The 11247-nt window shown below is 46.8% G+C and overlaps 1 protein-coding gene across 10 annotated transcripts in view; it reads left to right on the top strand.

The window, feature by feature from the left end:
- Window positions 1-11247, top strand: part of PASK (PAS domain containing serine/threonine kinase) — a 40561-nt gene that overhangs the window by 3940 nt on the left and 25374 nt on the right. For all 10 annotated transcript variants that reach the window (XR_004482143.2, XR_004482140.2, XM_049712561.1 and 7 more), the window contains exons 2-4: window positions 7691-7947; window positions 9695-9927; window positions 10594-10764. Coding sequence is in view for 8 of the 10 variants with exons in the window: in XM_049712561.1 (XP_049568518.1) it covers window positions 7725-7947; window positions 9695-9927; window positions 10594-10764 (627 nt within the window). In the remaining 2 variants the exon portion in view is untranslated. The remainder of the gene's footprint in view (window positions 1-7690; window positions 7948-9694; window positions 9928-10593; window positions 10765-11247) is intronic.

Genomic DNA, 11247 nt, shown 5'->3' with positions numbered 1-11247 from the left:
CTTAAAGAAGGGAATATCAACCTGTGACATTTAAATGTTGCTACTTGAAGGAGAGCAACACATTCTAATAAGTTTATTATTTTGCTTCTTTCTTGCTTCCTACTCACCATTTGGTTCATAGCCAGCTATTGCTTTTTAGGGTCCTGTGCGGGATATAAACATGTACATGTAAAACATCTCAATTTTCCAGTATATACTAGTTGATTCATTTGCAATATGAGTCACAAATCAAAACAGTAAAATGAACGTGTTTAAACTCACCACCCAAATTAGGAACTGGGAGACCCTGTGCCGTTGTGCCCTCCCTCATTGCAGCTCGCTGCTGGACCCTCATAGGACATCTGCCTGAAGTTTGGGTTTGTCACGTAACTGTGTACCCCTAAACAATATACTTAGATGAGGGGGGTATGATAGAAAGGGAATCCTATTGCCGATAGTCTTTCATAACTTGGTTTTTTTCACTTATATTGCTAACATTTATCCTTGTGTGTATAGAATTTGTTTTCACTGCTATAATTCATAGCATGAATATACCAGGATTTTAAATCTATTTTCTAATTGCTAAATGTTTAGGTTTTTTCTTTTCTTTTTTCTTTTGCCGTATGAACCATACAGCCCTGAACGTTCTTGAGTGTGACTTGCTACCTATGTGTAAGAATATCTATAGAATATAAATCTAAGAGTGGAAAGTACTGTCAGAGGAGAATGTTTGACTTAAATTGTTTTCTAAAGAGATTATATTAATTTGTTAGCCTTCCCATTGATCCACATCTTTATCAACATTTGGTATTAGAATTTTTAGGTTCTTAATTTTTGCTGATTTAGTAGGTGTAAAATTGTCATGATTATGCCAGTAAAGTTAAGCTTCTTATCATAGGTTTATAGGATTTTCTCTTGTGAAATTCTTGTTTCTATCTATTGCCCATTTTTCTTTTTCTTTTCCTTTTTTAAAATTGAAATATAGTTGGCATACAGTATTGGTTTCAGGTGTACAACATAGTGGTTTGACAATTATATACTTTAGGAAATGATCTCCACAATAAGTTTAGTAACCGTCTGTCATCATACAAAATTATTACAATACTGTTGACTATATTCCCTACATTACATCCCTGTGACTTACTTATGGTATAACTGGGAGTTTGTACCTCTTAATCTCCCTCACCTATTTCACTAATCCCCCCAGCTACCTCCCTTCTGGCCGCCACCAGGTTTTTTCTCTGTACTTATGAGTCTTTCTGTTTTGTTTCTACATTTGTTTTGTTTTTTAGAGCCACATATAAGTGAAATCATATGGTATTTGTCTTTCTCTGACTTATTTTGCTTAGCATAATAACATCTAGATCCTTCCATGTTGTTGCAAATAGCAAGATTTCATTCTTTTTTTGACAGAGTAATATTCGATCATATGTGTATATATATATATGTATGTCTATATAATTTTGTATCCTGTAACCTTACTGAATTCACTTGTTAATTTTAATAGTTTTTTGGTGGGATCTTTAAGGTTTTTAATATATACTGTCATGTCATCTGCAAATAGTGACAATTTTAATTTTTCCATTCCAGTTTGAATACCTTTTGTTTCTTTTTCTTGTCTGATTGCTTAGGCTTGGACTTCTAATACTATGTTGAATAAAAGTGGTGAGAGTAGGCATCCTTGTCTTCTTCCCAATCTTAGACGAAAAGCTTTCAACTTTTCACCATTGAGTATGACATTAGGTGTGGTTTTGTCATATATGACCTTTATTATGTTGAGGTATATTCCCAGTATACCCACTTTGTTAAAATTTTTTGTCATAAATGGAAATTGGATTTTGTCAAATGTTTTTTCTGCATCTATTAAGATGATTGTAGGATTTTAATCTTTTGTCTTGTTAATGTGGTGTATCATGTTGATTGATCTGCAGATACTGAACCACCCTTGCATCTCTGGGATAAATCTCACCTGCTTATGATGTATGATCCTTTCAATGTATTGTTGAATTCAGTTTGCTGGTATTTTGTTGAGGATTTTTGCATCTGTGTTTGTCAGGGATATTGGCCTGTGGTTGTTTTTGTAGTGTCTTTGTCTGGTTTTGGTATCAGGGTAATGCTGGCCTTGTAGAATGAATTTGGGAGTGATTCTTGCTTTTCAATTTTTTGGAATAGTTTGAAGAAGATAGGTATTGACTCTTCTTGGTAGAATTCACCTGTGAAGCCATCTGGTCCTGGTGTTTTGTTTGTTGGGAGTGTTCTGATTACTGATGCAGTTTCACTACCAGTAATCAGTCTGTACAGATTTCTATTTCTTCCTGATTCAGTCACTTGGAACATTGTATGTTTCTAGGAATTTATCCCTTTCTTCTAGATTGTCCAATTTGTTGGTGTATAATTTTTTATAGTAATCTCTTATGGTCCTTTGTATTTCTGTGGTGTCAGTTGTAACTCCTGTTTCATTTCTGAGTTTATTTATCTGTACCCTCTCTTTTTTTTTTTTCCTTGATGAATCTGGCTAAAGGTTTATAAGTTTTGTTTAATCTTTTGAAAGAACCAGCTCTTAGTTTCATTGATCTTGTTAATTTTTTATCTCTGTTTCCACTCTGATCTTTATTATTTCTTTCCTTCTACTAACTTTGGGCTTTGTTCTTCTTATTCTGTTTCCTTTAGGTGTAATGTTAGATTGTTTATTTAAGATTTTTCTTGTTTGTTGAGGTAAACGTGAATTACTATAATCTTCCCTCTTGGAACTGCTTTTGCTGTGTCCCATAGATTTTGGCTCATTGTGTTTCTGTTTTCATTTGTCTTGAGGTTTTTTTTTTCTTCTTTCATTTCCTCTTTGATTCCTTTATTGATCCATTGGTTGTTAAGTAGGCTGTTTAGCCTCCACATGTTTGTGTTTTTCCATTTTTTTTCTTGTAATTCATTTTTCATTTCATGATGTTGTGGTCAGAAAAGATGCTTGATATGATTTCAGTCTTCTTAAATTTACTGAGGTGTGTTTGTGGCCTTTCATGTGATCTATCCTGGAGAATGTTCCATGTGCACTTGAAAAGAATGTGTATTGTGCTGTTTTTGGATGAAGTGTTCTCCATATGTCTATTAAGTCAGTCTGATCTAATGTGTCATTTAAGGCCAGTGTTTCCTTATTGATTTTCTGTCTGGATGATCTGTCCATTGATGTGACTGGGGGTGTTAAAGTCCTCTGCTGTTATTATGTTACCACCTATTTATCTCCCTTTATGTCTGTTAATATTTGTTTTATGTATTTAGGTACTCCTAGATTGGGTATATATATATTTACAAGTGTTATATCTTCCTGTTGGATTGAGTCACTTTATCATTTTGTAATGCCCTTCTTTGCCTCTTGTTACAGTCTTTGTTTTAAAGTTTATCTTATCTGATATAAGTATTTCTACCCTAGCTTTTTTTTATTTCCATTTGCATGAAATACCTTTTTCTTGCTCCTTCACTTCTGTCTGTGAGTGTCTTTAGATCTGGAGTGAGTCTCTTGTAGGCAGCATATATATGGATCTTGTTTTTTCATTCATTCAGCCACTTTATTTTTTTTGATTGGAGCATTTGGTCCATTTACATTTAAAATAATTATTCATAGGTATGTACTTACTGCCATTTTGTTAATTGTTTTCTGATTGTTTTTGTAGTGCTTCTCTGTTTCTTTCCTCTTCTCTTGCTCTCTTACCTTGTGATTTTTGTGACTATCTTTAGTGTTATGTTTCAATTTCTTTCTCTTTGTTTATGTATTATAGGGTTTTTTGTTTGTGATTGTCATGAGATTCATATATAACAACCTATATGTATATGTGATTATTTTAAGTTGATAGTTGCTTAAGTTCAAGTGCATTCTAAAAGTCCTCCATTTTGTTCCCTCCCCATGCCACATTTTATGTTACTGACGTCATATTTCACATCTTTTATTTTGTGTATCCCTTAACTACTTATTATAGGTATAGGTGATTTTACTACTTCTGTCTTTCAACCTTTCTACTAGCTTTATAAGTGGTTGATCCACTCCCTTTTCTATGTTTGCCTTTACCAGTGGGATTTTTTTTCTTTCACAGTTTAAAAATGTCTAGTTGTGGCCTTTTCTCTTCTGTTTAGGGAAGTCCCTGTAACATTTCTGTAAGGCTGGTTTAGTGGTGCTGAACTTGCTTAGCTTTTGCTTGTCTGTAAAACGCCTTATCTCTCCTTCAAATCTGAATGTTAGCCTTGCCAAATAGAGTATTCTCCGTTGTAGGTTTTTTCCTTTCATCACTTTGAATATATGGTGCTGCTCCCTTCCGGCCTGCAGAATTTCTGCCGAAAAGTCACCTGATGGTCTTCTGGGAATTCCTTTGTATGTAACCAATGGTTTTTCTCTTGCTGCTTTTAAGATTTTCTATTTATCTTTAACTTTTGACATTTTAATTACAGTGGGTCTTTTAATTACAGTGTGTACCTCTTTGTGTTCATCTTTTTTGGGGCTTTCTATGCTTCCTGGACCTGGATGTCTGTTTCCTTCCCCAGGTTGAAGAATTTTTCTGCTATTATTTTTTCAAATAAGTTCTCTGCCCTTTCTCTCTCCCTTCTCTTTCTGGAACCCCTCTAATTTGAATGTTAGTATGCTTGTAGTTGTTCCAGAGGTCCCTGAAACTATTCTCATTTTTATTAATTCTTTTTTATTTTTTCTGTTCAGCTTGGGTGATTTCTACTACTCTGTCTTCCAGATCGCTGATCTGTTCCTCTGTCATCTAATCTACTGTTGATTCCTTCTAGTGTATTTTTTCATTTATTGTATTCTTTAGTTCTGATTGGTTCTTCTGTATATTTTCTAACTCTTTGTTGAACTTCTCACTGTGCTTATCCGTTCTCCTCCTGAATCCTGTGGGCATCTTTATGATCATTACCTTGGAGTCTTTTATCAGGTGATTACTCATATCCATTTAGTCCTTTCTCTGAGGTTTTTCATTTGGAATATATTCCTCTGTCTCTTGATTTTGCTAATCTTTATTTCTTTGTTTTAGGTAGGTTGGTTATGTCTCCCAGCCTTGGAGAAGTGGCCTTATGTGAGAGGTGTCCTGTGGGACTCAGCAGCACACTCCCCTCTGGCCACCAGAGCCAGATGCTTCAGGGGTGCTCCCTATGTGGGCTGCGTGCACCCTTCTTTTGTGGTGGGGCCCGCTGCTGTGGGTGTGCTGCTGTGTGGAACTGGGCCCCAGCCCAGCTGCTTGTGAGGTCCAGCCACGTGAAGTGGCTGTGGGCACGCTGGTGGGATGGACAGAGCACCTGGTGCTACTAGGCTAGAGGGAGGATTCCAAAATTGTACCCACCAGCCCTGGTGTCAGCACTGTGGAACACAATCACAGAAATGGCTGCAGCCAGTGTCCCAGTCCCCAGGGTGAGCCGCAGCTGCCCCTGCCTTTCCAGGAGCCTCTCTAAGATCAACAAGTGGGTTGGCCCAGGCTCCTTTGAAACCACTGCCTTTGTGCTGGATTTCAGAGTGTGTGAGAGTCTGTGCACAACCTTTAAGAGCAAAATCTCTGTTTCCTACAACCTTCCAGTTCTACTGAACTTAAGCTCTACTGGTTTAAAAAAAAATTAATTTCTGGGCTTCCCTGGTGGCGCAGTGGTTGGGAGTCCGCCTGCCGATGCAGGGGACACGGGTTCCTGCCCCGGTCCGGGAAGATCCCACATGCCGTGGAGTGGCTGGGCCCGTGAGCCATGGCTGCTGGGCCTGCGCGTCCGGAGCCTGTGCTCCGCGACGGGAGAGGCCACAGCAGTGAGAGGCCCGCGTACCGCAAAAAAAAAAAAAAAAAAAAAAAATTAATTTCTGAAAAGCTGGTTTGATTCTTTCAATATCTTCCTAGTTATTTTGAGAAACTCTTGTTTGCTCACTTTTGTGAGCAAAAAACTCCATCTTTTATAGTTTTAAACACATTTGCAGTTATTTCTACCATTTAGTCTTCCTGTGTAAATGACTTTGTTGTTCGATTTTTCTGCAGACTTCACTCATGGTATTTTGTTTTCTTATCTGTTTAATTGAAAGAGAGCATATTTGGTTAATCTTAATCTTTGGAAAATCTCAGGCCTCTTTAGGATGCTTTGTTTCTGAGAGGATTGCTTTTGCCAGGATCTTGGGGGTGCTACTGAATTAGGGCCACACTGCCCCTCTTCAAGGGTCCCTGGCTTCTTTTAGGAGTCTAAGGGTAACTCTCTTGTCTCTTGAGGTGACTCACTCTCCCAGTTCTGGTTTCAGCTCATGTGTATTGTTTTTACCTTTTGGAAGTTTCTCCTACTTTCAGGTAGCTCACAGATGCCATGGCCACCATATTCGTGGTGAGACCTAGTTGTTCTAAAATGCAAGGGCCACAAAGAGTTATCCAGTCCACTATATTCTTAGTCTTATTTTTTTCCTAGAACTTTTGTCTTTTGTTCTTTAATTCATCTGGAACTAATTTTTGCACATGGAAAGTCATAGGGATGCAATTTTGCCCCAAACTAATTATTCTAATTCCATTGAGAACTAGCAGATCACAGTTATTAAGCACTTACAGTATGCCAGCCCCAACTTAGGTCTCTGAATCCTCACAAGAGTATTATGAGGTGTGGATTATTGTTAATCACACCTTACACATGAGGAAACTGGAACTGGAAGGTCAGGTGCTGTCCAGGGCCTCGCCGAGCTGGGGAACATGCTGGCGGTGCCCTACTGCTCTTCACTGTGTGCCAGTGTCCCTTCGCTCTGTTTCTGAGATTGACTATGTTCTATTGGCTATTTTTGTTCCTCTATCTGCAATGACCTTTGTTTATGTAGCTCTGTGGCGTGTTTTGATGTCATGATCCTTCCACACAGGTCTTAGTGGGACCTCCAGTTTTCCCTCTGTCTAGGGGGCCCCCCATTACCACCGAGGTCAGCGCGCAGCCTAGGTGGGCATTGCCAGGCCCTAATGTTAACATCTGAGGGACCTGGGGCATGAGCGTACCAGAGACCCCACATTGTTATCACTGTATGCAAAATGATAAATCAGCCCACAGACTGTTCACTGTGAAAGGCACTGCCCTCCTACCCTGATGAATCTTTATGATGACTTTGCAGCCAGGGTGGGATGCATGGGTTGGGCTTCCTTAGAGTTCTTTGCTGTAATGTGGTGGCATGGGAAGGGACAGCTGCCAGGTCCATCCTGTGTTGGGAGGCCTGCTGTCGAAGCTTGGTCTCCCTCTGCCTTCTTATCGTTGGAGCAGGGCTGCTCCTCGGCCTGTCCTTGGGTCGGTGGGTGCTGTAATATGGGAGGACTGATGAGGGGAAGAGGCCGGTGCAGGTCTGGAGAGTGGGCTCCAGGCCCTCTGGCCGGGAGCTCTGGGTTCCGCATGCCCAGAAGGTGATCCAGAAGTGGGGTGTAGGCTCTAGGGGCACGTCGCCCTGGCCCTGGCCTCCTCCTTCATCAAGGCCCCTGGCCTGGGCCTCCTGGCGGTGGGTCTGTACTGTAGTGCAAAGTGTCCTTCACGGCTCCTTCCCACTCTGTTCTGGTTTCCCCCCCTCTCCTTCTCTCTTTCTCATCCCTTCCTATGCACTTCTCTCCGTCCGACTATCCTTGCTTCGTAGGCTCTGACCCAGGATGGCTCTCGGGAGCCTGTGAGTCTTTTGGGGCTGAGCTGAGCTCAGCCTTGTGAAGAATTAGTTGGCTAAACTGCCTTTGTTGTTGCCTTGCAGACGCTGATCCGTTCACTTCATTTTCCGGTGGACGATGGTCCCGCTGGCCCACCAGCTCCCGGTGGAGGACAGCGGCTCCATGGCCTCAGAAGAGGACCGCCGGGGCCAGGGTGGGAGCCTCTCTCTGGCAGTGCCGCCAGAGAGCCCTGCTGTGCAGACCGCCTCCGAGCCCAGCAAGTCCTGGTCCTTGGCCCACAGACAGCCGAGCAGAAGGAACGGGCTGTCGAAGCTCTGCCAGAGCAGGATGGCGCTGTCCGGTAAGCAGCCCTTCTTATCGCCAGGGGCGTCCGCCTTGCGTGTGAAGGTGGGGGCCACGCTTGGCTCCACTCAGGGGCTCTGCTCCTGCAGAGAAAAGGCCTTCGTTTCAGGCGATGCCGGCAGGACCCTCTCCTGCCACGTTTGTTCTGCTGTGATTCTTGTGCAGGAAACTCCTTTTCAGGCGGTGGTTGGAATTGGCCTGCGGTCCAGGGTCGGGGTTTCTCGCTCCGGGGTGTGTGAGACGGCCGGGCTGGGCCGGGTGGGCTGCGCGAGCCAGAACTCAGTTTTATTCACTGGGTTCGGCGCATGCTGGCTGACCGCGCCCAGGCTCCTGCTTTCCTCCCGGATGCAGGATGCAGGCGGGTTAGACGGGCTTGCGGGCGGCAGTGCCCGGGGTTGGCCGAGAAGTGGGAGGTGCCACTGCCCCCCCTTCCTTATTTCTCTGCATCAGCTGGTGCCTGCGGGGCCCAGACCCAGCCAGGAGGAAGGCGCTGCTCTGCCTCGGTGGCTTATCGTCGGAGGGCGTACCTGGGCACCGGCAGGTGCTTGCTGGGGGTGGGAGGCCCGGACCGCGGGGAAGCCTGTTAGGACGACGGGGAGGTGGCTGGAGCTGGGGGAAAGGGCTGCAGGGGAAGCGGGGGGGGTTCTGGTCTCCGGGAGAGGGTAGGAGGATCTGGAGGGGCCAGCTGTGCTCAGGAGACAGATGCTGTGGCGGTGGCCTCGCTGGTCTGTGAGGCGGGCAGGTGCCCCAGGAGTGAGGGCTCCAGCCGGGGGCGCTGGCCGGCGAGGGGTGGGAGGAAGAGGCAGAGCTGGCGCCTCAGTGCTTGTCCTGAGGCCCGAGGGTGGTTGGATTGAGCTTGGCACTGGCTGCCTGGGAAGAGGAGGCCCAGGGCAGATGACCATGTGGTTTCTAGCCTCAAAGGATGGTCAGGGTGGGCCCGCTGACTGGGAAAGCCAGGCGTCCTCTCTGAGGGCCCAGAATGGAGAGCAGGGAAGAGTCCTGTTCGCTTGTTTGCTTTCTGAGCTGCTGGAAGGATGGAGTTGACATTCACTGAGCTGGGAAAGGGGGGAGCCGGCACCTGGAGCCCAGGGGCCATCAGCACACGTCTATGTGAAGTGTATATAAAGCCACCAGGGATGGTTGGAGGTCCTGAGGATGAGCCTGGGGTCCTGCAGTGTTGAGAGGTGAGAAGGTGGAGGGCAGAGGGTGCCCTGCTGAGGGCAGGCAGTTTGGGAGGAGGGGAGCGGCCCTCCCGGCCCAGCACTGCTGAGGCGTGGGGAGGGGGGGGCGAGGCCTGGGAGTTGACCGCTGGGACTTGGGAGCCGCTGGCGATGTTGCTGAGAACTGACTTTCTGGAGCCGCGGTGGGGAGTGAGCCTGTGGGTGAAGGAGGAGGGAGACCCAGCGCAGGTGGTGAGACAGCAGGGAGCTCTGGGGTCTGGGAGACTCCACAGGGACGGGTGAGGGGTAGCAGCCGGAGGGACTGTGGGTCTTGGACCGATGGACACGGGAGCATGCCCCTGGGAGGGGCGGGTGGGAAGGGACTTCAGAGGTTGTTTGCAGTGTTGAGGTCCTTTGTGCTTCTGTGTGGTGGTTGTCTAGGTGGCCCCTGGGGAACGTTCAGATGCACAACCCTGCAGGTCAATTTCATCCTTGGACCCTTTTGCAGGAGCTAGAGGTGGGGACTGTGTGTTTTGTGCGTTTCAGCCACGCAAGGTTTAAAGTGTCCCTTCCTTTGCTTTCCAGAAGACAGATGGAGCTCCTACTGTCTGTCGTCATTGGCTGCCCAAAATATTTGCACAAGCAAATCGCACTGGCTGGCTGTGCCTGCGCAGGCGGACCTGGCAGGGTCCCTGGGCAGCACGTCCTGTTGCTCCCTGCTGCAGGGCTTGTCCTCAGGGTTGTCCACACCTCCGCTCCCGGCCCCTGTGTGCAACCCCAGCAAGGCCGTGTTCACCGTGGACGCCAAGACCACAGAGGTATGTGCTTCGGTTTGCGACCCAGCCGTGAGTTTGGGGTCTGTGCCTTCAACCTATAACCTCAAACAGAGGCACTTGAGTGTTTCGGGTGCAATGAGAAAAGGGGCTGGTTCTACCTACATAGTAGCAAAAGAGAGAGGACTTTGGAAACCTACCTCCGTGTTAATCAGTGGAAACATTGAATCCTCTCATCAAGGCAGAGATTCAAGGAAAGGGAAGCAGTGCTTTACCTGTTCATGCTTTTGCTCAAGCACTGGCTCAACTAAAATAGGCCTGGATATTCAGTGTTTGAATTAAATGCATTTGCATCATGCACGTTTGTGTGCAAAGAGCTGAGACTGTCAGGCGGGCAGGCCGTGGGGCGTGCATCCCCGTCTCTCCCGCCTGGTCTTCACGACGTGGTGTGTGCATCTCGGCGGGTGAAGGATGGGTGGTTTCAGTCTCAGTGCCGTTGCTGCACTGGCTGGTGGTCATTCTTGTTTCCATGCGATTGAGATGCCGGATGATCCGGGGCGGCTCTGCTGGGAGCTCGACGGCCGCAGGACGTGGCGGGAAGGACAGGTCACTGGGCTGTCCCCGCACCACCTCCTCGCTGCCTTCCCCTTGGCTGTCCGGGAGCCAGAGGAGCTGCTGGTGACGCGGGTGCCCTCCTCTCTGCGACCTCAGATCCTGGTGGCCAGCGACAGAGCCTGCCGGCTCCTGGGGTACAGCAGCCACGACCTGATTGGCCAGAAGCTCACACAGTTCTTCCTGAAGCCGGATTCCAACGTGGCGCGGGCCCTCAGTGAGGAGCACGTGGAGGCCGACGGCCACGCTGCTGTCGTGTTTGGCACGGTGGTGAGTGTGGGCCTCTCGACTGCCGGTGGTCACTGCCGGCGCCGTCCTGCCCTCAACCTTGGCATGGGGAGCACCTGGGGCGGCGGGGGGAGGCCGTGTGGGAACAGAGACGGTACTGCTGCTGGCCTGGCGCATCCCTGGTACTCCTGCGTCGGGAGGAGCCTTGACCGCCTTGCAAGCCTGCAGGGCCCACACCAGGTTCCCGAGGAGTCGCACGGTTCTGTTGTCTCCCATCCACATCTCCACGCCCTGCTTGTTTGGTGGTCTTGGAGGGGCTGGCATTGCTGCAGGGTTTCCCTGGAGCTTTGAGCCTTCCTGTGTGTGTCCAAGCTGGACGTTGATGGGCTGACCTGCATGTTAGATGCTGAGCCCTGAGCCTCAGGCACCAAAACGAGTTAGATAGGACCAACTACATCCAGAAAATTACCCGTCCACGAGACGACTACCTAGAAGAAAATTCAGACGTTCAGCATGTATTGGTGT

Source organism: Orcinus orca, chromosome 7 (genome assembly GCF_937001465.1).
Source record: "Orcinus orca chromosome 7, mOrcOrc1.1, whole genome shotgun sequence".
Classification (NCBI taxonomy): Eukaryota; Metazoa; Chordata; class Mammalia; order Artiodactyla; family Delphinidae; genus Orcinus; species Orcinus orca.
This window is presented reverse-complemented; position numbering and strand designations above follow the sequence as displayed.